Below are 26,607 nucleotides of genomic sequence, written 5' to 3' on the forward strand. Positions count from 1 at the left end.
TTTTAGGTTTTTTTTTTTCTTTGGACTAGGTTCTATGACTTTTATAAGCCGAATTCTTATATCAGTATATATTTAACTCGTTAACTCAAAAAAAAATCAAACGAGCCTAACAAGTTTAACAAGCTTACATATAGTCTAAATTTATGAATTAATTGATATAATTTTATAAGCTTAAAACATAAAAATGATAAACTCAAAGATAAACTTGTGAATTTAACCGATTTTGTATTTAATTTGAGTTTTAAGTGAATTTATACAATTTTATAAGCTACAAACGTTAAATTCGGAAAGCAATTTAAGAGTTTGACAACTATCCCTAATCCCTGCTGTATTTATTTCCATCGAAAATATATATATATATATATATATATGAGATAATATAAAGAGGATGAAGAAAATTTATGGGTTCAACCTTCAAAATGACCATCTTGCCCCAGGTGGCTTAGCCAAATTCCATTTAAACCAAGGCATTCTAGAAATAGACATAATGCGTTTTTCAACGACCACACTACTGCATCGTTTTCATACAAGCAAAGAATTTGGGAAAAAATAAACAACAAAAAGTCGATGACTGCGGTAACATTGACTTGGTTAGTATTTATTCCACACGCAAAAAGACTCGTCAACGATATAATTGCTTTTTTTTTAAAAGACTCTCGGTTGGGCCGAAAAAACAAACTTTAAAGACTTATAACAACGACAATGAATTGATTTTTTTATTTCCGTATTTTTTTTAAAAAAAAGAAAGGCAAGCATTGAAACTTTCTTCTATTGAGCGGAAATTTTTATGTGTTTGATAAATCATAAAAAAAATCTCTTAACTTTGCAATAATAGCTCTACAGAAGGGGAAAATATAAAAGGGAAAAATATATTAATTTGCAAGATACGTAGTTTTGTTATTGTCGAAAGGAGACTCCAATGTTCAATAAATTGAGTGTGATCTGGGGGAGACGACTTTTCAAGCGTGAATGAGTATATACATTTGAAATTTTAAAAAAAATATATAATTAACATTCTTTTTTTTTTTTGTATTTTCCCTGAATGTATGAATATGTAAATAATAGAATAAAGAAAAATTTTGTATGAATACATCTAAATTTCCACTTACATATGCTTCCTCCTCCGATCTTTATTATAAAATATTTTTAATCATTTCACACATCTTGAAAAAAGTTATTTTTTATATAATAAAAAAGTCACATATACTCTCATTTTTTATCATTAACTTTAAATAATAATACAACTACATTAAATACCTTCACGTAATAAAAAAATAAAATTAAAAAAATAATTTAATTATTATAAGATATTCTATATTTTGAACTAAAAATTACTTTTAAAATATTTTATAAATAAACATCAGAGAAAAATATGGTAAAAGGCATGTGATTGAAAAAAGAGGAGCGAGCACAAATGGAGTGTTGAAAAAGTGTTGAGAGGCCCAATTTCCAATTTCATTTCAGGGAATTAAATAGCAACTTTATAATTTTTTTTAGTTACGTGTAATTTCATAATCCTTAAATTTGATCTTGATTTTAAATTAATTGGCTGCTTATTACTGAAATTTTCCCCCTTACTGGAATAATGAAATTAAAACCCAATAATATATAGTTTAAGGAATATTCTTCCTATTGTCCCCATTTGCAAGGGTATTATTAGTCTCAAGTTTTCATAAAATTAAAAAAAAAAAATTGTAATCGTGGAAATAGTCAAAAAAAGGGGGGGGGAAGAAAAAAAAAACTCCTCCACTCACATGTAATAACCTCGGGGGAAATGACAAACCCTACACCTGCAGAAACCCCTTTCGAAAGCACTTGCTTGGTAATCCAACAAGCATAATGAACATGCTTAGTTTCGCAATCACGAATCTCATTTCTTCTGCTGATGCTGCTATGTGCCCTCACATTCCACAGAAGCTTCAGCTGCCATGACAGGGAATCGAACTTTGCTATTAATGTTCAAACAAAACGTTGTTGATCCTTCCAGCCGCCTCTCCTCTTGGTCCTCTACGAACCAAGATGCTGTTCATGGCAAGAGTTACGTGTGATCTCGACACCAGCAGGGTCCGATATCTTCTTTGTCCAATTACTTCACGCAAAATGAATCCTTGAGAGGTGAAATCAACTTATCTTCTTTACTCGCACTTGAATTTCTGGAAGCTCTGGACTCACTACAATGATTTTGAACGTTTAAGCACACCCATCTCTAAATAATTCTGCTGCAAATTTTTCTCGGCTTTCTTCTCTCGGCCTATCATACAACATGCATCTTCCCATTGATAATCTTCATTGGCTCTCTAAACTTCCTTCCCAACATCGCTCGCACTTGGTGGCATTCATCTTCCTAGTGAAACGAATGGGTTTCACTCATTGGCTTCGCTACCTCTGGAGGGCTTATATTTGGATGATTGTAATTGACCAGATCTATTTTATATCTAGAACATGCTAATTTTAGCTCACTTTCACAGCTTGATCTCGGTCTAAATGATTTTACCTATGGACTACCTAATTGGTTGTTCAATCTTAGCAAAGATCTCTCCTATCTTCAACTCGATCATTGCAATTTGAGAGGTCCAATTCCAGATTTTTCAGCTATCGAAATCTAGGGGCGTTAGATCTATCTGACAACAAACTCGAAGGACCGATACCTGATTGGCTGGGCCAGTTTGAAAAATTATTTGTGCTTGATCTCTCTGTTAACTCGTTTCACGTTGTTCCATTCCTTCTAATCTCGTAAACGCATCACAAATAGAATATTTAAATATCAGCTTCAATGACTTGAGTGGTACACTTCCAAAAAACCTTGACAAAAGGCAATTTGCAATTTGGATTTGTCTCACCACTCAATTAGTGGAGATGTATCGAACATGTTGCTGGACGGTGGGTATATTTCTATGTCATTTAATAAATTCAAGGACGGCTTCCTCGAGTATCCAATCAGGTCTCAGTTTTGGATTTAGCTGACAACTCTTTTTCAGGATCTTTATCGTCTTTATTGTGTCACCCTGATCCGATCAAACCAGCATTGGTTGGGGTATTTAGACATATCAATAATTATCTGGCCGAAGAACTTCCTGAATGTTTGGGCAGTTGGACTTCCTTGTCTTATATATACCTAGGGAATAATCGTATGGTTGGTCAAGTTCCTCCAAGGATGGGGTTCATCGTTTTATCACCTGAAGGTGCTAGATCTACATAATAATAAGTTTTCTGGTCATGCACCTTGGACCTTTCATAATTGCAACATATTTGGTGCTGATTAATTGAGAAGGCAACCACTTTTCTGGAAGTATGCTAACACGTTACCACAAAATGTATCAGTTGTGAAGCTAAGATCCAATGAACTCACGGGCACCATTCCTCCCCAACTATGTAGTCACTCTAGTTTGATTGTATTAGATCTTGCAAACAATAAACTTTCAGGACCAATTCCTCAGTGGTCTACTCAATATAACCCAGTATGATTACAGGAGTTCTTGCAAATGCTTTAACCATCGAAGTAGATCATATCTCCACCTTCCCTTCACTTCAATTCAGAATTATGTTGCACACAAAGGGTCAACAATAGAGTATGTGAAAAATCTAAAACTTGTCCGGAGTTTTGATCTGTCAGCTAACATACTATCAGGAGAATTCCTGCACAATTGTTCAAGCTCACCAAGCTACAATCTTGAACTTGTCTTACAATTATTTGACAGGAGAGATATCTGAGCCATTGGAGATATGAAAAATCTAGAATCTCTTGGTTTCTCCCATAACAGTCTTCATGGGAACATTCCTCAAAGCATGGCTGGTCTATCTTTTCTAAGTGATTTGAATCTCTCATACAACCATCTCAATGGACAAATCCCACTGGGACACAGCTTCAGAGTTTTGACGCGTGGAGTTATATTGGGAATCCAGACCTTTGTGGAGCTCCTCTTCAAAGAACTGCACAATACCAGAAAAAACCGACAATACAAAGCAGGTTGAAGGAAATGACGAAGATGCTTTTTTGAGATCATTGTATCTTGGGATGGGAGTTGGATTTGCAGTGGGATCCTGGATAGTTTTGTGGTTCTTTGTTCCTGAACAGAGCATGGAGGCACGCTTACTTTCAATTCTTCAATGGTGTGGTGGATCGAATATATGTCACTGTGGTCATAAGACTTCAAAGATTCCATTGAATGGGAACAAGAAACAACACTAGGTTAGTTAAGAAGTTTTTTTGCCATGTTTAAATTCAAAGTTATCTTTTTTTTTTTTATTCGATGCATAATAAAAGTGAAATCTTCATTACGTAAGGAAATGACTATCTCTTTATGAATCTTTATCAAAGCTATAGGATACATAATTAGTTTCATCTGTTTTGAAAGAATCAAAATTTATTTTATTTTCTAGTTTTAAATTTTTAAACTGACGAAATCTATTCTTATAATATTCAAATTAAATTGTTGCTCCCTATGCATCTCGAAAAGAAAGTTGTTTCATTAAACAACATTCAAATTTGTAGTCCAAATTTTCACGTCTATAGTCAGATGTCATTCAAGGAGGAAAAAAAAAAAAAACTCATTCTGATATAACATTATTTTTAAAGATGATGAAATTTTTAGTCCCTCAAATTTATTTCAATTATTGATTTGATCTTTCAAATTTATTTTTATTTGTTAGTCCCTTGTATTTCTTAATTATGATATAAGTCCTTTAAATTTTAAAACACAAATTGACTCTTAAAATAATCTAATACATAAAAAGTACAAGAATGACTTAGCATGTATACGTGGTTAAATAAGAACAAATTAATCTTTAAATTAAAGTTGCACAAAGGACTAACCCAACATGATTTCAACCTAACTTGAAGTTTAGTCCTTCTCATGAAAAGAATTGAGTTAAACAACTCATAGTCTGGTCTGATCTTGGTGTAACCTGAAGCTAAACAAGACTGGAGAGGTCTAGTAAAATTAGGAGACTGATCTCAATCTTGTCCAGTATCTCTAAATTTTTTTTCATCTATAAAGGCAACAATTTATTTTAATATAATAAACTCAATTAACATAATAAAATTACAGGAAAACATAATTTTTGTTTCTTGTACTTTACTCATGTTTACTATAGATCCTTGCACTTTTTTTGGTATTCTGGGTCCTTACACTTTAATTTTTTAATGTTTTAATAAGTCCCTAAATGACTAAAATGATCAAAGTGTAGAGACCTTAAGTGAATGTAAAATACCAAAAATAAAAGTATAAAGACCCAACATCCAAAAAAAAATACAAGGACCTATAGCAAAATACAAATAAAGTGTAGGGATCAAAAGTTATATTTTTCCTAAAATTATTTATAGTCATGTAAAATTTATCACAACAACAACAATTATAAATTTATAACTATCTCCAACAACAATAAAAAGTATTTCAATTACAACACAAATGATTCAATTAAACAATCTTCAACATGTCTAAAAATCTATTACACCAAATTAATAACAAATTTCACTAATAAAAGGAGAAGATTGAGGTTGGTCAATGCTAAAATTTAGCTTAGTATTCATGACTTCACATATATAAAACACAAAAAATTATTAATTATTATAATTAACTTATTTGTAATAATAATTAATAAATTAATTATAATTATATTAAATAAATATATAGGATCAGACCAAGTGGTCCAAATACTCAGTCTCTTGTCCAGTTCAATTCAAAAAAAAAAATCTGACCCTTTTGGTCTTGAGAGATCATATTTTGTGTAGATCGAATTGGACTAAATTTATCTCAGATTAGATGGAGTCAACAAAATTAAAAAACTTTTGCACAACCCTATTTTAAATTAGTTTAATTTTTTTAATATAATTCCTAACAATGTGTTTTATTCTCTTATTTTTTTTAAAATCATATATAACTAGGCTTTTTATGTACTGATTCATGTAAGTAAACTGACATTATTCATGTTTGTTTTCGTAGTATTGAGCTGTTGATTAAAGGGCTTCTAGGTGCTGCACACATCCCCAAAGCTCGCTAGTTACGCTCTTGTGTTCGGAAGCTTTTAAGTGTTCAGATGCTTTTGGTGATGTTGATGACCCCAAATCCGAATACAAAGTGTGATGATGTTTTGTGGGCTGCGTGTATATCATTGTGATTACTTTGCTATTTGTTGTAACACCTCAAAAAATTTATTTTAAAATTATTAAGTTAATTAAAAGTAAATGAAGTAATTTTAAAAAGCTATTAAAAATAAATAATTATTTTTAAAATATTATTATTGAATTTAATTTAAAATAAATTAAATTCTAATTATAATTTTTTTAAAAAAATAAAATTATTATTATTGTTGTTACAAGAGAAAAAAGATATGTGAAATTAAAAAAAATAAATTAGAAACGGATTTGTACATGTGCGTGTAGGGTGTAATATTATATTAAAAAAAAAGAGGAAAGGAGATAGACGTTGGCGTGTGTGAGTGCGCGCACGCAGCCTCTTGACTTTGATTTTTTTCTTCTTCCTTTTCATTCTGCGTCCGCATACAGGAAGCGAGCGAGAGAGAAAGCGCCACTGATAGGAGTTAAATTAAAAGGTGAAACTTTATAATAGAATATTTTAATTAAATTTCAAGTATGCTAAAATTATATAAGTATTTTAATATTTTTTTTAGTTAGATTTTTCTCTTAAATTTTTGATTTGCAGATCATGAGAAACTTAGGGTTTGAAAAAGAGATAAATTTTAATGAGTAAATCTGATTATTGAGATTTTTATTAGTGTACTAAATATTTTAACTTCTTATTTTATTGATAAAATTAAAATTTGAGGCCCTTTGAGTTTATCCCTAGATTTCTATGGGAAAGATTTTTTGGTTAAATATGAAAATATAAATTAATTTATTAATATTTAGATGATTATTTAAGATGAAAATAATTATTATAACATAAATAATGATTCTAGGCTTGGATTAGTTTGCCATTTTTGAATATTTTTTATGTGCGAATTTTAGAATTACAAGGGAAATTTTTAATATTAACAAATTATTTGTGATGTGTTTAGCCAACTTGAATGAATTATTGTGAAGGCGGCTATTGAACCAAATAGATCGGTTCAAATATATGAAATTAAATTTTAAAACCTCAAAAGGATAACCTAAGGTCTTAAAATCGAAATCCTATAAAAAAATCCTTTCGGTGTTAGAGTATGCGTAAAAAATTCTGGTTAATAATCTTTCTTACCCCATTAGAAATCTAATCCATTGTAGATTAATTTTCTTTTAACCCTATTCAACTTTTGGAAAGCTTTGAAATATGGTCCCTTGAGAGGTTATTTTTGACCTTTCAAAGCTTGAGGTAACGGAAGAAATTTATTTTATCCATTTTTCTGTTAATTCTTATTTATGTTGGTGAACCCCGCCTATATATTATATCCTATATATAGATAATTTTGTGAAATAGTTGTTTGTAATGCATATGTAATTTTGTTAGACCCTATGATTTGTGACAAGTTATTGTGACTTAGTGTGAATAATCGATTGATGGTGATGATGATATGGCACACTCTAATTATAATTATGAATTTTGCATAGTAATGAATTGTACATGAGCATCTTGAGTTTTATATGATCTAATGTGGTTTCGTGTCATATAAAATTGATACAAGAGACATATTGAATATGATGATTCTTGGTGCTTGTTGAGCAAAAAAGTTGATAAGCATGTGGAATAAATTGTGAATTATATATATTAGGTTTTGAAATATATTTCTTCATGAGCATGATCATATGGCAGGAGTTCGCCTTAGTGAAGGAATTAGCGGTTATGCAAAATTCATATGGTACTTAGCTATTAACCGATAATTCTAGGAGTTATAGCCAGTACTTACATTTGTAAGGGTACTGTAGCATTGTTCCTATTAAGGGACTTGACCCTACTGGCCTACTTGGAGTTTTGGGTATGACACCCCATAGTGTGTGATTTGGGAGAAATCGTGTTCTAAAGTAAGTAAAGTAACCCTGGCCCAATAGCTCAAATATGATTAAGGCATTGGGTAGTCCCACTACATGGACGACCCCTTCCTGTTATTGGCCCATGGATTTCAATGTTAGAAAAAATAAGGGGGGATATAAGGAAGAGATTAATCATGCATTGGTGAGAATATGATTATAATTATGAAAATGAGAATATGTAGTATTATGCGAATATGTTATATGGGTCATTTTTCAAATTTTGTACTCCTGTAATATGTTATTAATGCGATTGTTTACATGTTGTACCTTGATAAATTGTATTAGCCACTGCATTCATGATTAATTATCCTGCATTTGTATAACTTAGATGTACTTTAATTACTGAGTGGTTATACTTATCCCTCTCTTTTAACATATTACAGGAGTTAGCTCATTTGGGAAGAATAAGGAAAAGAACATTAAAAAGTGATAATAATCACTTCCGTAAGCCTTGCTCTTTTTGTTTTAATATGGATATTTAGTTTATGATATTGCCAACTAGAATAATATATTCTTGATTCACTTGCATTATGAGTTTTGTGTTGGGTGAAAATTATTTTGGGCCCTTGAAAATGTGGTTTGATGCTTGTATTTATATTAATAGGCCAAAATATTTGTACAAGTGAAAATACTTATTATCTGCTTAATTAAAAACTTAAATGTTGTTATGGTCTCCTCCCTTGTGTGTTTTTTTATGTCCAAGGGTAAGTAGTTAATATTAATATATGTGAATGAAAAAAAAATTCATGCTATAATGGGCTATTGATGAATATGATATATAGAGTTGATGACTAGGAATAGTCATTGTGATGAATGTGATTGAACCTTGGCCCCTCGTTGCCAGTTATGGAAGGATTTAAGTAGCCAAGTGTTATTTGTGAATATTTATATATATTGTGAAGTACGGCATAGAGAGAAAATAAAGCGAAAAGCTTTTCTCTCATATTGAGATGTGTTTTCTTTATCATACTTTCGCATATGTCTAATTGAATAATATGAATTCTTAAAATATTTTAAAGACTTCGGCCCCTTGTTTTGAATCGTTTGTGAAAATATATGTTAAGAATTTATTAGGTTAATCTTGTATTGGATAATCCTTTTAAATTAGTTCTTGATTAAATATAATTAATATGATGATCTAAGTTTTAATTTAGGATGTCCTTTACATTTGTGTTGTTCACATTCTGTGAGGTATGCTTGATTTGGCTCTTTGTACCAATTTGGTTTGTCCAATTACTAGGGAGAGGTGTTGTCATATTTTAGTTAATCTTGCAAGTTATGTTGGTGAAACATGAGATTTGAAATATATTGTGCCGTAGTGTGCTATTCATATCATGATACTCATGAATTGTAGAATGTGGTATATAAGTGCTTTAAGATAAACTAGTTCTAAATTAACTTCCTTATACATCATGAACTAGAGATTTTAGGCTGTGGTAAAAAGCTGTATTAGTGTTACTTCTATATATTATAGTATAGAACAAGAAAAAGCCCATTCAAGGGAAAAAATCATCTTCCCTCATAGCTATAGGCCAAATTTCACATAGACAAGACCAATCGAACATGAAAGGTTACTTCCTCCATCTCTATATACAAAATGTTTTTAATTGAACCATGCAAACTAATAAAAGTGAATTAGTTAATTAAAAGCACAGCAATATTTTAGTTTTGTTCTTAATTATTGTAAATAAAAATGAATCTTTTTTTTAAAGTAAATTAATGAAAGTATTTATCTTCTCTCTTTCTAATTTAATAAAGGTATAATAGTTCATTTTTAAAAAATATACTAACAACCTCTTATATTTAAAGATAAAAAAAGATTTTAAAAGATTTTTTTATATAAAGACAGGAGTATATCAACAAAGTTACAAAAATTTTAGTTACAATCACAACGTAAAGGATACAACCAACAGAACAGACAAGCAAAAAAGTGAAATCTGTGTCTAAGAACATCCAAATCTTTAGTTCCAAACCTACAACACAGGCCAAAGAACCAGCATCAATAGCCAAAGTGAAAAATTAGTGACAAATATCGAGAGACAAGACATTAAATGAGCATGCATATTTAACTTGAAAAACTACACCCATAGGTGACTTCAAAACCTGAATAAACTGATAGAGGTCATACGATCATGGACAACTTACACCTTCATTTCCTTCTAACCAAGCTCAGTATATGACAGGGCTAGAATCATCTTTGAAGATGTGGCATTTAACTACTAGTTAATCTCAAACTGTCATCTTGATGCCATTATTATTGAAGCAAGGGGCCATTCTAAACGAAGACAAACATCATATCATAACTCTTTGTCAGCAAGACAAAAACCTACTAATTGCAGTAAGCCAAGAACTGTATTCCTTCAGTAGACAAATGGTTTTAGTCTTCTCAAATCTCAACCACCAATTAACATCCACATAACAAGTATGACAACTTCGATATAAATCAAAATTTATTGGCTCAAGAAAAATACAAAGCCAGCAAAGCATATTAGTGTTTTTTCCCCTGGTGAATGGAAGTTTCGGCTTTAGACTAACAAAATTGAAGTATTGTTGTTACTAAAACCGAAAAATCCTAACTTGTGCTCTTCATCTTCCAATTCATAGTTATCTCCTTCCTCTGTCGCTCTGCTCACAGGAATCACGTACATTTTCCATAGCAGACATAGACGACAACAGCTGCTGCCGCAATAGCTCCAGTAGATCCTGCAACCATAGGCCACTGCAACTTCAATCCATTCAAAGCCTTTGCTTCACTATCCATGCCTTCCACAGCTTCCTTGACTGCTTCATCTGCCTTCTCCCTCAGTGATCTGATTACATTTTCTGCTTCCTCAATTTTCTCCTGCAATTTTAGAATATTTGACTTCATGCTTCTTGATTTCTCCTCTGATTCTCTTAGTGCCTCCTGCAAATTTAGCTTTTCCTTAATCCACTCCTCCAATTCAAGTCCTCTCTCTGTAGCAGCCTTTGCAACTTCTCAAGCTTGTGTCTGACCCCACGAATTTCCTTCTCTTTCTCGTCAATTTCCTCTCTTAATTCTTCCTCTACCCTAATTTTCTTGCTCTTCTCCTCAATTTCTTTCATCTCCAAAACCCCAATTTTCTTCTCTAATTCCCTCGCCTTCTTCTCGATTTCTAACTTTGCTTGCTTTAACTCTTCTACTTCCCACTTTAGATCTGACACCATCGATTCTTTCTCTTGCAAGACAGTCCTCAGTTTAGCACACTCTGTCCTAGCTTCCTCAACAGCACTCTTCTTAGACACTGAATCACGGCTAAGCCTGGAAACTTCGATCTCAAGACCGGCGTTTCTCGCCGCCACAACTTCCGCTGCCTTCGTGGCCACTTGAGACCGTTCGAACTCTCTCTCCAAACCTTCCAACTTCTCTCGCATCTTCGGTTCATCTTCTCTCAAGACATCAATCGCCAGCGTCAGTTTATTGATTTCGGTCTTCCTCCCTGCAATTTCGTTCACCAATCCGTCTCTCTCACGTTCCAATGCATCGATCTTTTTAGTCAATTCCTCAACGTGACCATCACTCTGGCGTAAACCAGGCTGATCATCAACCTTATCGTTTGCCATTGTTAGTTCTGGAAGAACAAGGAACGGTAATCAAAGCGATAAAGCAGCTAAGATACTAAAAATCGCATAATGACCATTATTGAGTTAATTTGACAAATAATGAAATTGGAAGAGATTTCATCATTTCAACAAAGACCGAAAGAGAAAGAATCACACATCTCACCGTCCAAACAACAAAGATAAACGATCACTTGAGAGAGGCTAAAAATTGAGGACGACGTCGGCGTTCAAAGTCGAAGAGAATGAGTCACCGATAAATGCTAGAGTTTTTGAGAAAATCAAGGACAGGTGCGAAATTCCGGAAAATCACACCAAGATTTTCCCAGAAATCAATAAAGGAAACTCCCCATTTCTTTCTTTTTGGTCCCAAAACTCGAGTCTCGGATGCTTTGCAAAACGCTGATCACAAAATGCAGAATTGGATCCGACTGATCATACATCTTCGTTAAATAAACTTTATAATATTATTTTTAAAACATAAAAATAAATTTTTAAAATACTGTTCATCTTATATAATCTTATCTATAAAATATTAAATAAACAATATAATAAATAATAATAATATTAAACAAGAATAATTAATGAAATTTTATTTTTATCAAAAGATTTTATATTATGGAACATGAATCACCTCTTATATTTTATGAATTGGAAACAGTATGATGTAACATTATTTTAATTTCTACATAGAATCATTATCTATACATGTTACATTATTTCGTACTATTATTTAATATTGATATTGATATTGATTGATGATTATGGATGGTATTGAAATCATTTATTATTATTATTATTATTATTATTATTATTATTAATGTAATTAATTGATGATATGATCATATGAATGTTCAGACAAAAAATTAGTGCACCACTTTGAGCTTCACACCTGTAAAATGCCTTTCCTGATGTGAATCAAAGTATTGCCATTAATAGACTAAAACCAAATTGTGAAGTCTTATTATTCTTTATTCCTGTTAGGCCAAGCCAAGTTGTGATTAAGAAAGTGATTTTGTATCTTTTTGAGATGTGATTAATCCTAAACAAGTGGGATGTGAGTTAAATGGAAAGGCATGTGAAAGAGACTTTAATGGCCATCAAATTGAGCTTTGAAAGGTGGAAACCAAACATGCAGTGAAAAGAATTTTTGTGGCAAAACAAGTTTCAAAGCAGCACTTTTTTCAATGGGATGTGGAACCCACAAGGAGAAGTGGCGAATGAAGGGTTCAGATTTTTAAATACTTGTGGGTGGGGGACACTCTGGGCATTGAAATCATGATTATACCGTTGTCCCAAAAAAAATGATTATATATGCCAAATTCCTTTGTTATATCACTATGTTATTGTGTTTTTAAAATATAAGAAAAAATAATTAATTTTCAGAGTTTAAAAAAGTTAACTAAGTATAATAATTTCATATAATATTAATAAAATTAGACTAAATTATTCATTTAATTAATGAAATAAATTCATCTAATGATGATAAACATTAATTTCATGAGAAACAATTTGAGAGAAATTTAATAAATTTTCGTTGGAATTTTAGTTTTGTTTATAAAATAAAATAAAAAAATATGTGATAGTTTCTCTTATATTTATTTTTTAATAAGTTTGTCTTATATTTGAAAACAAAGAGAGTATGATTTTATCTAAGAGAACTTTCTTCTTCTTCTTCTTCTTCTTCTTCTTCATTTTTTTTTTTTTTTATACAAAGAAAAGAGTGCTATAATAAGGAATTTTTTTAAGGTAGTGTACCTAAAAGCATAAAACATTTTAAATTTTTTTAAGATGTTATTAATAAGACTTTAAAAAGATATTTTTAATTAGAAGTGTGATTGTTAATCGTTTTTTAATTAGGACAACCTTATAAAGATACACCTGAAAATAGTATGTAATTTTAATTACAATTAACTAATTCATTAAGAAATATAATCATTTGGGAGTATCAGAGAAGTATCTAATTATATTTAAGCATAGTAAATTCAATTAGATGGACATAATTTTTTTTATCCATAGTCAAAAGCATAAATTTTTAATGTATTTGTAAGAGATGTATGAGTAATCAAGGATTGTTGGGCCAAAAAAAAACACACACGCACGCACGCACGAGCCAAGGATTATTAATGGAAAATGGCATTGAAGGACTTTAGAAAGGAAAATTATTTTCAAAGGATGAAATTCAGAAGTTATTTATTTTTAGAGGGCACTAATGGTGAATGATCATAGTTTTCCTTGGAAATTTATGTTGTTGTTATTCTACTTATAAATTTATAGTCCATCCATTAAAAAATATAAGGTATTTTTTAAAGAGTTAAATGTTTAAAAATATAAGACAATTTTTAGTTTTTTAAAGTATAATTATTATTTTTTAAAAAAAATATTCCTATTGATAGTGACTTATATTTATTATACAGCGTTTAATAAGGATAAATATAAAAATATATAATTAATTTAAAAATAGATAATCACTTTATTGAGAGTGAGATTCAATTAAAATATCTTAAATTTTTAAACATAAGGTGTAACTATTTTAGAAATCATGAACATAGTTTTTTATTCATAATCAACTAATCTCCAATTGTTCGCAACATATGTTTAGCAATTTACAATTGATTTTTAAGAAATGACAGCTCCGCAATGCACTTTGGTCCTTCATTAGTTCATTATTCTTTTCCAAGTTTTGGCATTGAGTGTTATTTTAATTCCTTCTAGGGTCGTTTAATGTCATTTTCTCAAATATTAAATCGTCTGTATTCTCCCTCCCCACTCTACTTTCAAATTAAACAAATTTTAACCATATCGTATAATTTTAAAAAAAGTCAGTTAGATACAATAATTATATTTAAAATTAAAAATTTAAATTAAATTATCATTGTAATTAATAAGATAGATTTGTCTTGTGAAAATAAATTTAAGTTTTATAATTTTGCTTATAAAAAATAATAAAGCATTTCTTCTTATTTAAGTATAAATAATAAACTCTGATGACATTTTTGGAGAAGAGGGACCAACATGGGACCTTGCTAGACCGAATGAATCCCACCGAAGGAACCAGAGTCATAGAACTCACTTTTTGAGTTTTTTTTAACGAAAGAGACGCACATTGCACGCGACAATGTGACACCATTCCAGTAACACGCAACCACGTTACGTGCGCACTCACTTTTTATTTATTTAATACTCTTCAATATTATTACATTGAATTCAATAATTGTTGATAATTTTCTTATTCTTTTGGTCCTAAATATTGAACATAAATAAAAAAATAAAATATTAGTTTTTTATTTATTTTATTTACACAATGAAGTGTTCAAGGAAAGTACATTTTTCAATAAAGTCAAAAATTTAAAAATAAATTATAACTAATAAAAAAAATAGCACCTTTCACAGGCATTAAAATATGTACTAAATGCTCAAAGTTGAGGTGTGGCCAAATAGTACAATAATTAGTTAGTCAGTGACTATCACACCACCTCCGTACTGTTTCATTCCCCAAGCTACTATCCATTCCATCACCTCAAGTCACCCCAATTAGAGGGAGAAAGAGGGTTGGTTAAGGTATACTAAATACTAATCTCTCATTAATATTAATATAAAAAAATAAAAATATATAAAATTTTAAATATATTCTTATATAATAAATATAAAAATGATGTGTTTTTTTTTATAAAAAATAATTTTAAAATATCTTTTACATATTAATTAAAAAATCATACCATAAATTATAAATAAGATTAAATGAACATTTTAAAATGTGTCATACAAATAAAATTGGGAGTTTTTGTTTTTATTTTACCTACATGTATGATTGTTCAAGACATTATCAAATATTACATATGGATACTTTTTTTAATAGAAAATCAAATCATAATTATTCACATTGTAAAGAATTAACTCTTTTCACTAAACCAAATTGCTATTAGTAAATAGATACTGATACTATTGACAAGCGAAATGGAATTTAAGACCTCTTTTTCATTTTTTATAGAGAAAAGTTTAAATGAATTGGATTTTGAAAATCATCAAAACTATTATATATCTTTAAATTTAAAAAGCACTTAAAAAGATACTTATAAATTACTTACAAATAAAGTATTGACATTAATAATGAAATTTAATCCCATAATTTTATGAGTTATGAATCAAATTTTTATTAGTTGGATCAATAATAATATCTTATTTATAATCACAAAGGTCGATTATAAATGAGAGGCTGTAAATAAAGCTTATATGTCACTAACAAGACTGTTTGCAAGTCATCTTTAGATTGTTGCTTAAATATTGGGGAAAGTGACAATTAAAGACCCCCATAAAAAAAATTAATAAAAAATAACGACTTTCAAGTTGTAAGTTCTAATGTTTCAGTTGTGAAGTATCCTTGATATTTTTTTAAGGGTTCTTATTTGTTATTCTCCCTAAATATTATAAGCCCATCTGCCAAATCTCAATCAAACTCGTTCCACATTCCTCTTATTTGGCCAAAAGTTTTGAGGGAAAATTATTTCCTAAGGCAAAACTGTGGTACAAATGTTTTATTACATCAAACGTATCAAGTAGAAATTTTAATTTTGTAAGAGTCCTAAATATAATTTTACAATATAATTCTAACTACTCGCTTCATTTAAGTGTTAAACATAAAAGTTAGGTATCTCATATCTGTTACAATCTATAAGATATTTTCTACAAATCCTATTCAACTTAAGATACAGAACATTAAATAATTTTTATAATTTTATTTTTAATTATATGTTTCAATTATTATTTCTTAAAAAAAGTCTATTAAAATTTTAGTTGTTATTCCTAAATCACTGGTATAAAATATTTAAGATAAAATATTTGATGAGAATATAATTAAAAATGTATATAATTTTTAATTTTTTAAAAAAATTAAAATTTTAGCTAATAACAGAAAAATAATTATTAGGGGGCATGGTACTAAGAGCCCTAAAAACACACATAATTACAGTTTGGGCCTAAAAAAGTTTGATATTACACTGCAAGCTTTAAGACTCTTATTACAATTTTTCTTAAGATTAAAAGTATATTTTTGCCCTTTTTTATTTGAATTCAAAAAACCTGCATGAAATCATGCACAGCACAATGCTCACATATACTTAACTAAAAATCCATGCTTTTTTAGTATATCAATAGCCTAGACTCAACAAAATGGACAACTTAGGCAGATCATATACAATATAATATTCGTTATGCATAAGATAATGTTCACGTACACTCAACTTAAAGTCCATGCCTTTTTAGTATTTCAGTAGCCTAAGCTCAACAAAATGAACAATTTAGGCATATCATATACAACACAACATACACTATGCATAAGACAATGCTCACATATGATCAACTCAAAGCCCATCCTTTTTAGTATTTCAGTACTCTATACTCAACAAAATGGACAACTTAAGCAGACCATACACAACACAATATCCACTAAGCACAAAACAATGCTTATGTATATTCAACTCAAAGTCCATGCCTTTCCAGTGTTAAGAAAGACAATTACATCAAATATGAATAATTTCATGTTGGTACTAGCCTAACTACTAAAACAAGTACCCATATAAAATTTGACATAATATGTGAAGTCTAATATATACAAAAAATTAGTACTTATATCCAAAATATCTAACAATTACTTCTCTTTATGAAAAAAATATCTATGATTCCCAATTATCTAAAAAATATTACTTGGGAATGCTTCCAAATACATAAGTATAGTTGCCTGTATACACCAAAAAAATATAATGTGACTACTCATGCTAAGTTAAGATTCTTGCATGTCTTGTGATTATGTCTGACCTCCCCACATCTTGAATGATGATAAATCTTTTTATCTTGAAATTAAGACTCTATCTTCCTTGTCCATGACCTCCCACGGCTAGTTAAAGGCGGTTGCAAAAAAGTTTGTGATAAGTTATTTGTCAATATTGTTGTATCAGTAAACTAGGCTTAACAAAATGCACAAATAAGTAAACAATGTACAACACAATATCCATTATGCACAATACAAGGTTTATATATTCTCAATTAAAAGTTCATATAATTTTAGTTTATCAGTAAATTAGACTTAACAAAATGCTCAAGTTAGGCAAACAATGTATAATACAAAATTTACTATGCACAATACAATGTTTATATATTCTCAACTAAAAATCTATGCGATTCTAGTTTATCAATAGGTTAAGCTTAACAAAATACTCAATTTAGACAAACAATATACAACACAATATTTACTATGCACAATATAAGGTTCATATATTCTCAATTAAAAATCCATACGATTTTAGTTTATCAGTAAGTTAAGCTTAATAAAATGCTAAAATTAAGCAAATAATATACAGCACAATATCCACTATGCACAACACAAGATTCATGTATTTTCAATTGAAAGTTCCATGCGATTCTAGTTTACCATTAGGCTAAGCTTAACAAAATACACAACTCAACATTCAACAACAACTCAAAGTTAGTTTTTGCATAACAAATATTTCAACATTTCTGATAGCAAATTTTCTTCATATTAGGTTATATTTTATTCAATTCACATGTTAAAGTCCAATAAAAATAAGTTAACTATCATTATTGTGCAATAACTAATCTAATATAAAACTTTCATAATCAACTTAATGATTCAACAACCTTTAACTTATATCAATAATAAAATCACAAATGAAATTTCAAACTGAAGGTTTTCCTATAGCTAGGAATACAGGTAGGCCTGGCCCTTATAAGCTCGACCCTAAGGGCCTAAGCCCTTAAACTCGGTTCTCCATGTTTAGTCCCTTTTCTGAGGCTTGGCCTGCTAGGCCCGGAAGCCCTATTCTAAAAAATTAAAATAAAATTAAATATTATAAATTAATTAAAATATTTTGAAATTAAAAAAATTAAAATCCTCACAATATTTTAAAAATTAAACAACATGTTTAGAAATCTAAATAACACACATTCATCAATTAAAACCCAAATCTTCCTCATCCTCATCATCTGCAAATAAAACATTAGACCCCTCAAATGTAAGTACACTTGTTGAAAATGGAGGTGGTGATTCAATATCAATTATCTTTACAACTTCTTTATCACCTACAATAAATATTAATCAAATTGTATCATTATTAATCAAATATATGTAAGTATGTGTATATATACATATAAGATAACTAAGCTTATTAGGGCTTGGAGGGCTACCTGGGCCTGAGTCTTTTTTCATAGGGCTTATCAGGGCTAGGCCCTCAAGCCCAATTCCTTTAAAAAAAAATTTTTTAAAGCCCTAACTTTTATTTAAACAGAGCCTCCAAGCTCAGCCCTTATTCCTAGCTTTAAGTTTTCTCATCCAACTAAATATTTGGCTAAAATCCAACTATTTTAGATAATCCTCTCATCAATTTATATGGGGCTAAAAAGCCAGCAAGCTTGTTCCATCACATTCTACCTATGATTCCAAGAAGAAAACATGGGCAAGCAAGAAGCAATCAACATCAACAAATACTGAAAGCTAACAAAGCATTACATCACTCTTTGCTTGTAGTTCAATTGTCAGCTCTTTCTTGTTTCAGTGTAAAAATAGTGGATAGCATCCTTAATCAAAACTTAATAAACAAATTTTCAACCGAAGCACAGTTTAAGATGGAGAGATTTTGAAATCTACGCTATTCAAAAGTTACTCCTCATTATTAAAGTTGAGAAACCTTCGCCTCCTTCAACTGGGTAGCCTTCTTGCTTTTGTCATCAATCCCACCACTCTTTATTCATTCATTTCCATTTATTTTCATAAAAAATAAAATTGTATTTTTGGTGTGAAGAAAAATTACAATAAAGGCTCAAAAGCCTACAAAATAATATCATATTTTTTTCAAATCCAAAATGCAATAATGTGTTTGAAAGGCTCTTAATATCATTATCATTCCCCCTAATTATTAATACTCAATATTATGGACAAGAGGAAATACAAATAAAGTAAAATAGTTAAGTTTTTTTGTACAAAAAACGTGTTCATTTCTTTAAAATACTGTTCTTTTTTTATCATGTACATTGAAAACTATCTCCAGCAATCAATAGAGGCAATTTGAAATAATAATAATAATAATAATAAATGTGAGGGATAAAAACGATTGAAATCTTACAATTAAGACAAAAACAAACACCTCATCCAACTCTGTGCATTTAAAAGAGGAGGAAGTATTTGATAAAATACATATAATTCTAACTTCCAAGGTAAAAATCTATATTTTTCCTGCAATACTTTTAAGGGAACTTCATAACAGAAATTTACATGCGATTTATCCTTTTTACTACTCATAATAATTGAGTAGACAGAGTGAGAGAGAGAGAGAGATGAAAGAGGTTACGTGTAAGGAGTTAATTCCAATTATACAGTTTCTTACCAAAGTCTAAAGCATCTGACCAGAGAAAGCTTAGCTATTTGAAGGGAATGACAGCCTCACAGCCTCGCTCACCCTTATTTTACACAACCTACAAAGAGACCCAAGTGCCTTCCCACATTAAGCACCTCCCTCTACAGCCATTTCTCCCTCTTGGCCAAAACATACAATTTGATAAAGCCTAAAACATACCAGTCATGCCATACTGAACAGGACCAACCTTTCTATGAGCCGTAGTCCCTGTCGTCGCAGCACCGATCCGACCATATTGAGCCTTTGTCGGCATTAAGTTTGAGTCCATAGCTATGCGATCGTCCGGTTCGATGCTGTTCACTCCAGCTCGCGTCATAAAAAAAGGGTTTGTATCAATATTAATAGCTATATCCGGCACTATTTTGGCTCGAACTTCAGAATGCGCATGTTTGGCTTGCACCGGTACGCCCTGATCAGATTCTGCTGTGCCTGACCTTTCTTGATTTCCAGAGCTGGATCTTTGGTGGTAATATGCAGGGTGAACAGCTTGAGAAGGAAGCATGGAACCTCTGATAAATGTCCTAGGATCATAAGAGTCCTTGACAACACTTGCATACTCGTACGGAACAACCGGCCCGACTACTTTTCCGGGTTTTGCTGAGAAGCAAATGCAACATTAGCAAATCAGTTGTTTATAAATGTGAAACATTAACTGAACACAATGGCAGCAATTCAATACCTATTGGAACTCTTTGCTGCCCCTGAATTGACCTTGTCACGGAAATTTCTGCACCTCTGGAGTTCTTATTATATTCCTCAGATGTTTGCCTGCTTTTGCCAGAATTGACATCTGATTGCTCCTTTGGTGGAACCATATTTGAATGCACAACTGTCGACCTACCAATAGCTCCGAGATATCAGTAAAAAACTAAAACATAATTACCTCCCCTGAATGTGCTCGGAATGTGAGAATCTTTTAAACAAATGTACATATCGGGAAAATGAGCAACTAAATATGACAATTGCAAAATAACTCCAAGGGAGAATGGTTTCATGGGCACTAGTTTACAACAATATAAACCCATGCTTCTCAAACAAATATATTAATGTGTACTACAAAGATGCAAGTCATGCTTAATAATACTCATCCAGGACAGAGTGGATTAATCTTAGAAAACTGATGCACCTATATTCAATCTCTATCAGTTTTCTTTACGCACAAACTCCCCCCATTCTCAACTATAAGCAAAAACTACATAATTTTCTTGGTCTTCAAACTCTTGATTAAAAGCAAAAAATCCCAGTTTTAAATGTAATTAATGGATGTTCCCAATTATGCCCCTCATTCAAAATTAGAAGAGAGGAGTAGCTGAAATTGTCGCAATAAATAACCATCATTACTAACAGGGGCATTTAAGGGGAAAAAAATCAATTTCAAACATAACTAAGAAGAATAACTAACTTTCTAGAAAATTGTGAAACAGTTTTTTTTCTTACAATTGAAACCAGAGGGAGCATTATTTATCATAGAACATTCATCCCTATCCTAAGAGTAATAAAACCAAAGGTATTAATTTCATCAATGAAGTTACAATTCAAAGAAATAGTTGGAGAAATGCAACAAGTCACTGCATTTAAGAATTACCTTGGAAGAGAAACATGCTTTCTTTCAAGAGGCATGATGGGGCCATTTTTACTATTTTCCTCAAGATGAACAAACTGCTTCCTGAAGTGATCAACAGCACTGTAAAGAATACGATCCCAGAAAGTATAAGTAGAAAATAACAAAAGAAATTCGATTTGATGTCTATCGAAAGAAGGATGACACAGAAGTCAAAAAGCATCCAACGAAAAAAAAAAAAAACCTTGGATAAAGAAAATTAGGTCTCTCTGTTCCATTTATGTAGTCTTTCAATAGTTGTGGATGATACTCTAAAATCTCACGGAAGATTAGCTCTCGTATTTCCTCCTTTGTAACTCTTCGCCTTTCAAACTCAAACTCCATTTTACTGATAGGCTGGCAGGATGGTTCCCTCTCAACCTTTGCCAATCCCTTAAAGTAAGGATCAGCCAATGCCTGCAGACACCACAAAGATCAAAAAACTTTTAGCACCTGAAGCAAGAAACTGAAGATAACATTGTCCAGGTTGATGTACAACCTCTACAATACACAAGGCCTTCTTTAAGAAATTGTAGAATACTGAGCTGCAGTTATATATTAACCGATAATACTTCTCAATGCACATACATAAGCAACAGAGAGAGAAAGGTAACAAACCTCTTCAGCAGTAGGCCGGTCTTTTGGATCAAAAGCAAGCAATCTTTCCAGTAATCGTAGTGCTAAAGGATCTGCATTAGGAAATTTTTGTGAAAATGGTACAGGTTGCTTTTTCCTCATGCTAGTTAGATATCTCCTCGCCTTATCATTACGAACCTACATAAAACATAGAAGAATGTTATGCGGAAAAAAATTTTAGCAGGAGACAAAAGCAAGGCTAAAAACAAGTATTTTCTCACAAACACTGCAAGGGAAATCAATTTACCCGGGATATAGTATCCAGTGAGGGAGTCCCAAGCAGATCAGTCATCAGATCCAACTGATGGACAACATTTTTACCAGGAAAAAGTGGTTTTCCCGTTAGAACTTCCGCAAAGATGCAACCGATACTCCAAATATCAATTGCTGGTGTATACTGCAATATGAAATTTTAAACAAAATGATAACAATAATAAGTTTGTATTTTCAATATCTCAAAAATGATACAAAACTAAAAAAATACAAACTTGGCTTTCATCTACAAGTTTATATACTTCTCTATATATATATATATATATATATTTTCAATATTTATTGTCTTTCCTTTCACTGAATATCTTAAATGGTCTTCGATACTTCTTCCAGCTATGATCAGACAAGAGGAACACGACAAAGAAATGGATAAGATTACAGGTCCTTTTCAACTTTCTCTTCAGATAACAACTTCAAGTGTCCGTTGTGTGCACAGTAATGCACATGGACAAATAACTTTATTCGGTGTCAAAATGCTAGAGGGTTTTAATCACCTCTCACCAAGTAGCTTCATGAGTAACTTTTCCTTTTCAGCCATGAGCCTCGTGAGTAACTTTAAACATCAAATATGATGAAAGGCAAAGGAAAAAAAAATTTGCAAGAATAATTTCATTTTGTTATCAATTTCTCCAATTATTACATGAATGCTTAGTTAACTCATATACTTGATTTATTTTCATTTGAACAAAAGTAGCACAATTTTTCCTCATCTAATATTTCATAAAACAACAAAGAATACAACCAGCAGGTCATAACACAGTCACACTACTAACTGATAGATAAGGAATAGCACATAGGTCGCAGATGTTACAGTTGGCAATTTGATGGGAAAGGAAATAATACAGAGCACGCATGTGCAATTTTTAAATGCAAGTTTAATGATCTTGAACTAATGTAGGGTGAGAAGACTACGCAAATGTCTGTTTCTCACTGCCACAAATAATCTGAATGAAGGCATACCTTTGAGTAAAATGATCCACAAAGCTCTGGAGCTCTATACCATCTTGTAGCAACATAATCCTACATACGCATAGAAGTAAGAAATAAAACACCGTCTTCTACTTTTGGAAACAATATTTAAACTCAAAAACTAATATCAAGTAAGGCGGAGAAAAAGGGAGAAAGGAAAAGGCAAAAAATAAAATAAAAACAGATAAAAGGATTGAATTGCATACCGTCCAAAATATGGTAGTTTGTGTGTCACTGAAGGCAACTCTAGCTAACCCAAAATCACAGATTTTGAGTTTACAATTTGCATTGGCCAATATATTCTTTGGTTTCAAATCTCGATGATAGACATTTGCTGCAATGTAGCCAGGAATCCAATAAGAAATATTGAAATTAACATCAGCAAAAAAAAAAAAAAGAAAAATCAAGAATAGAACAAACATACGGCAAAAAAGGCAAACGAATGGCTTAAAATGAGTGAGGGAAATTGGTATACAATCTCAGGATAAGGCAAAACCTATATTGAAGAACTAGGAATACTTGGACATTCAAACAAAACAACATGCACTATCCCAAACTCTTCCCTATTGAATGATTCATGAATGTTAAAAACAAAAATTATTCACTTATACCCATGAGTAAGACCACATGAATTCAAGTAAGAAATTCACGAACAAGTATCAGACATCAAATTGGCCAAATAAGAAGATATCAAAGAATACCAGTGTGAATATACTTCAATGCTCGAAGTAGCTGGTAAAGGAAAAACTGATAGTGCTCTTTCGTTAAGTCATCATTAGCTTTAATGACTTGGTGAAGATCAGACTCCATTAGCTCAAAAACAACATAAATATCTTTAAAGTCCTTGCTAGAAGGAGGCAGCATAATGTGTTTAATTTCAACAATATCTGGATGTCGTAGAAGTCTGAGCAGCTTTATCTCACGAAGAATTCGGGCGGCATCAGAGATGTGCTCAAAGATGTCATGAATCTTCTTTATTGCTACTTTCTCACCTGTGTGAGTGTCAGTTGCTGAACAAACAACACCATAACTTCCTTTTCCAATGACTTCTTGAATTTTATACCGGTTGGCATCACCATATTCAGAGAAAAATTCAATCTCTGTTGTACTCTGTAGCAGCAATAAAAAGTTATTTCATATAGTAATATCAAGAAAGCACAAAATTGACAATGTGTAAACTTTCTCTAATCAAGTGAAAGCAACAAATGAGAATCAAAAATTTTCAATGTAACTCAAAACAAAATGCAAATTTCCTGAACTTCCTCGCAAGGGGGTCTTAATTTATATTGAATAATTTCAGACTCGTTGATAAAATTAATAGGCATTAACATAGTTGTAAGTCAAGGATAATGTACCTAGCTTAATAGACTCATTGATAAAAACTAAAATAGTATTCAAGCCATTAAATAGATTACAATGTGACCCAAAAACAACTCTCTTGTCTAATACATCATTTTCCCCATTCTACTCGTAGTAAAGATTTCAAATAAGCCAATTGGCTCTTGCTAATTGCTTTAGTACTCAGCAACAACAAACCAATGCTTTAAGGGTCATTACGTGGATGATGTATACCTATATTTCGTACTCGATGGCAATTTCGAAGTCAGATCCAATCATAACTTATTTATGATCAGTAACACCTCATCGTACGAGTGGAAAGAAGGAATCACACCCCAAGGGAAGTTTCAAAGGAAAAAGAGACAGGAAGAACAGGAACCGTAACCAGATGTAAAGAAACGGAAAGCAGAATAAAAAGAGAGCAATTAAAATATAGTCAATATTATTTACCGTTAATAAAAACAAATAGCAACAGACAAACTCTGATCTGATGCCGGAATAAAGCTATAACCATCTATTAGAAGAAAGCTCTCTTCTACGGAGACAAAATACGGAAAACACATCTCAAAGAGCTGAGCAAGGCGAGAAGGAAGATGGGTGGGTGAGTAAAACCCCGATATGCAAGTTATTTCAACAACGGTTTGAATCGTCCCTTAGTCACAGAAAAATGATGGTAAGAGATAGAGAGTATAAGAGAAGTTATAGCACGGAATGATACGTCAGAAAATCCCAAGGAACCAACTTGGCTGAAGCTTATCCAAACGATTAGCTTCAGAGGATCGACAATTCTATGTATCAACCACCACAAACATGAATTTATCAAGCCGCTGATCCAGTTTGTCACAATAGGTAGCTCCATTATTCAGACAAAACTTCAAAAAGCAGTAATATTATTTCAAATACAGAATTTCACAGGGCCTCGAAAAGTTTATCAAGCAGGGTAACAAATTAACAATCCACCTTTTTTCTGTGATCTTGCTGCATTTTCTGGCGACGCCAAAACGGTCTCCAAAACCGTCCTATGGAGTTAAGATTAGAGATACAAACTCATAAACTAAAAAGCCGAGGTCTCAATTCTCCCCAAAACTCAGCCACATTTCCCCCACCTACCCCTGCTCCGGATCACAAGTCCACAATCCCAGCGAATTCTCTTCCCCAGATCCTTCACGAAACATAGAATCCAAATGAAATCCCACATGCACCTTCCCTCTCCAATTCTCAACAGTACCACCACACGCACCACCAACCAGCAGCCGCCGCCACCAACCACAATCAAAAAGCGACCAGGCTCCAACCCAGAAGAAACGAGAACTCTCTCATTTTCACACACCCCCAAGATCTGCGTTCACAGAAGCCCAAACGCACGCTTCGACAAAAAGAAAAGGCAACCACGATTAGGTGCAGCTGAACAAGCAAATGAAGAAATCACACAGTAGAGAGAGAAAGATGAGCGTGTAGTGCGCAAGATCTGTACACCGACACCCGCTGAAAGCGAGCCAGCACGAGAGAGAGAACTTAAAAGAGACAAAGGAAGATTGAAAGTGAAGATTATCGTCGTGAAAATTTTGAGAGCTTTGAGGCTTAAATCTAGGGGAAGGAGAGAAATGAATGAAGTGGATTATTATATTATATATCAAGACCGTATAAATACGACATACGAAGGATTCCTATACGAGTGGGTGTATTGTTATTTGTGGAAAAATACGGGGGCGTTTTAGGGATTGAGTGTCAGGTTTGAGAGAAAGGAGATTCTCTTCTGGTCATGGGAGGTTTTCGATTTTCTAGAATAATTGCCTGTCGCTTCTTTAAAGTTACAGGTG

The 26,607-nt window shown here is 31.7% G+C and overlaps 2 protein-coding genes across 2 annotated transcripts; both read right to left on the reverse strand.

The window, feature by feature from the left end:
- Nucleotides 1-10,281: 10,281 nt before the first annotated feature.
- On the reverse strand, nucleotides 10,282-11,958 carry LOC129318826 (peroxisomal and mitochondrial division factor 2-like). The gene is made up of 2 exons (XM_054963792.1): nucleotides 11,712-11,958; nucleotides 10,282-11,556 (listed from the first exon to the last, which is right to left on the reverse strand). Exon 2 carries the CDS (start codon nucleotides 11,546-11,548, stop codon nucleotides 10,880-10,882), a length of 669 nt encoding a protein of 222 aa, XP_054819767.1. The 5' UTR covers nucleotides 11,549-11,556; nucleotides 11,712-11,958; the 3' UTR covers nucleotides 10,282-10,879.
- Nucleotides 11,959-19,875: 7,917 nt separating this feature from the next.
- LOC129318360 (mitogen-activated protein kinase 20) lies at nucleotides 19,876-26,386 on the reverse strand. The gene is made up of 10 exons (XM_054963083.1): nucleotides 25,748-26,386; nucleotides 24,151-24,559; nucleotides 23,656-23,783; nucleotides 23,441-23,500; nucleotides 22,455-22,604; nucleotides 22,190-22,345; nucleotides 21,777-21,988; nucleotides 21,557-21,655; nucleotides 20,651-20,808; nucleotides 19,876-20,568 (listed from the first exon to the last, which is right to left on the reverse strand). The coding sequence occupies exons 1-10, from the start codon at nucleotides 25,769-25,771 to the stop codon at nucleotides 20,120-20,122; spliced, it is 1,845 nt and encodes a 614-aa protein (XP_054819058.1). The 5' UTR covers nucleotides 25,772-26,386; the 3' UTR covers nucleotides 19,876-20,119.
- Nucleotides 26,387-26,607: the final 221 nt, after the last annotated feature.

Source organism: Prosopis cineraria, unplaced genomic scaffold, assembly GCF_029017545.1.
Source record: "Prosopis cineraria cultivar Desert tree isolate PC_DT_omini unplaced genomic scaffold, ASM2901754v1 PC8, whole genome shotgun sequence".
NCBI classification, from domain to species: Eukaryota; Viridiplantae; Streptophyta; class Magnoliopsida; order Fabales; family Fabaceae; genus Prosopis; species Prosopis cineraria.

Coding starts and splice junctions, on each gene's coding strand:
- LOC129318360 (XM_054963083.1), bottom strand. CDS start 25,771: ATGCAGCAAGATCACAGAAAAAAG. Junction 23,784..24,150: donor ATTGAAGTATATTCACACTG/GTATTCTTTGAT, acceptor GCTACATTGCAG/CAAATGTCTATCATCGAGAT. Junction 20,569..20,650: donor GCAGCAAAGAGTTCCAATAG/GTATTGAATTGC, acceptor TTTGCTTCTCAG/CAAAACCCGGAAAAGTAGTC.
- LOC129318826 (XM_054963792.1), bottom strand. CDS start 11,548: ATGGCAAACGATAAGGTTGATGATCAGCCTGGTTTACGCCAGAGTGAT.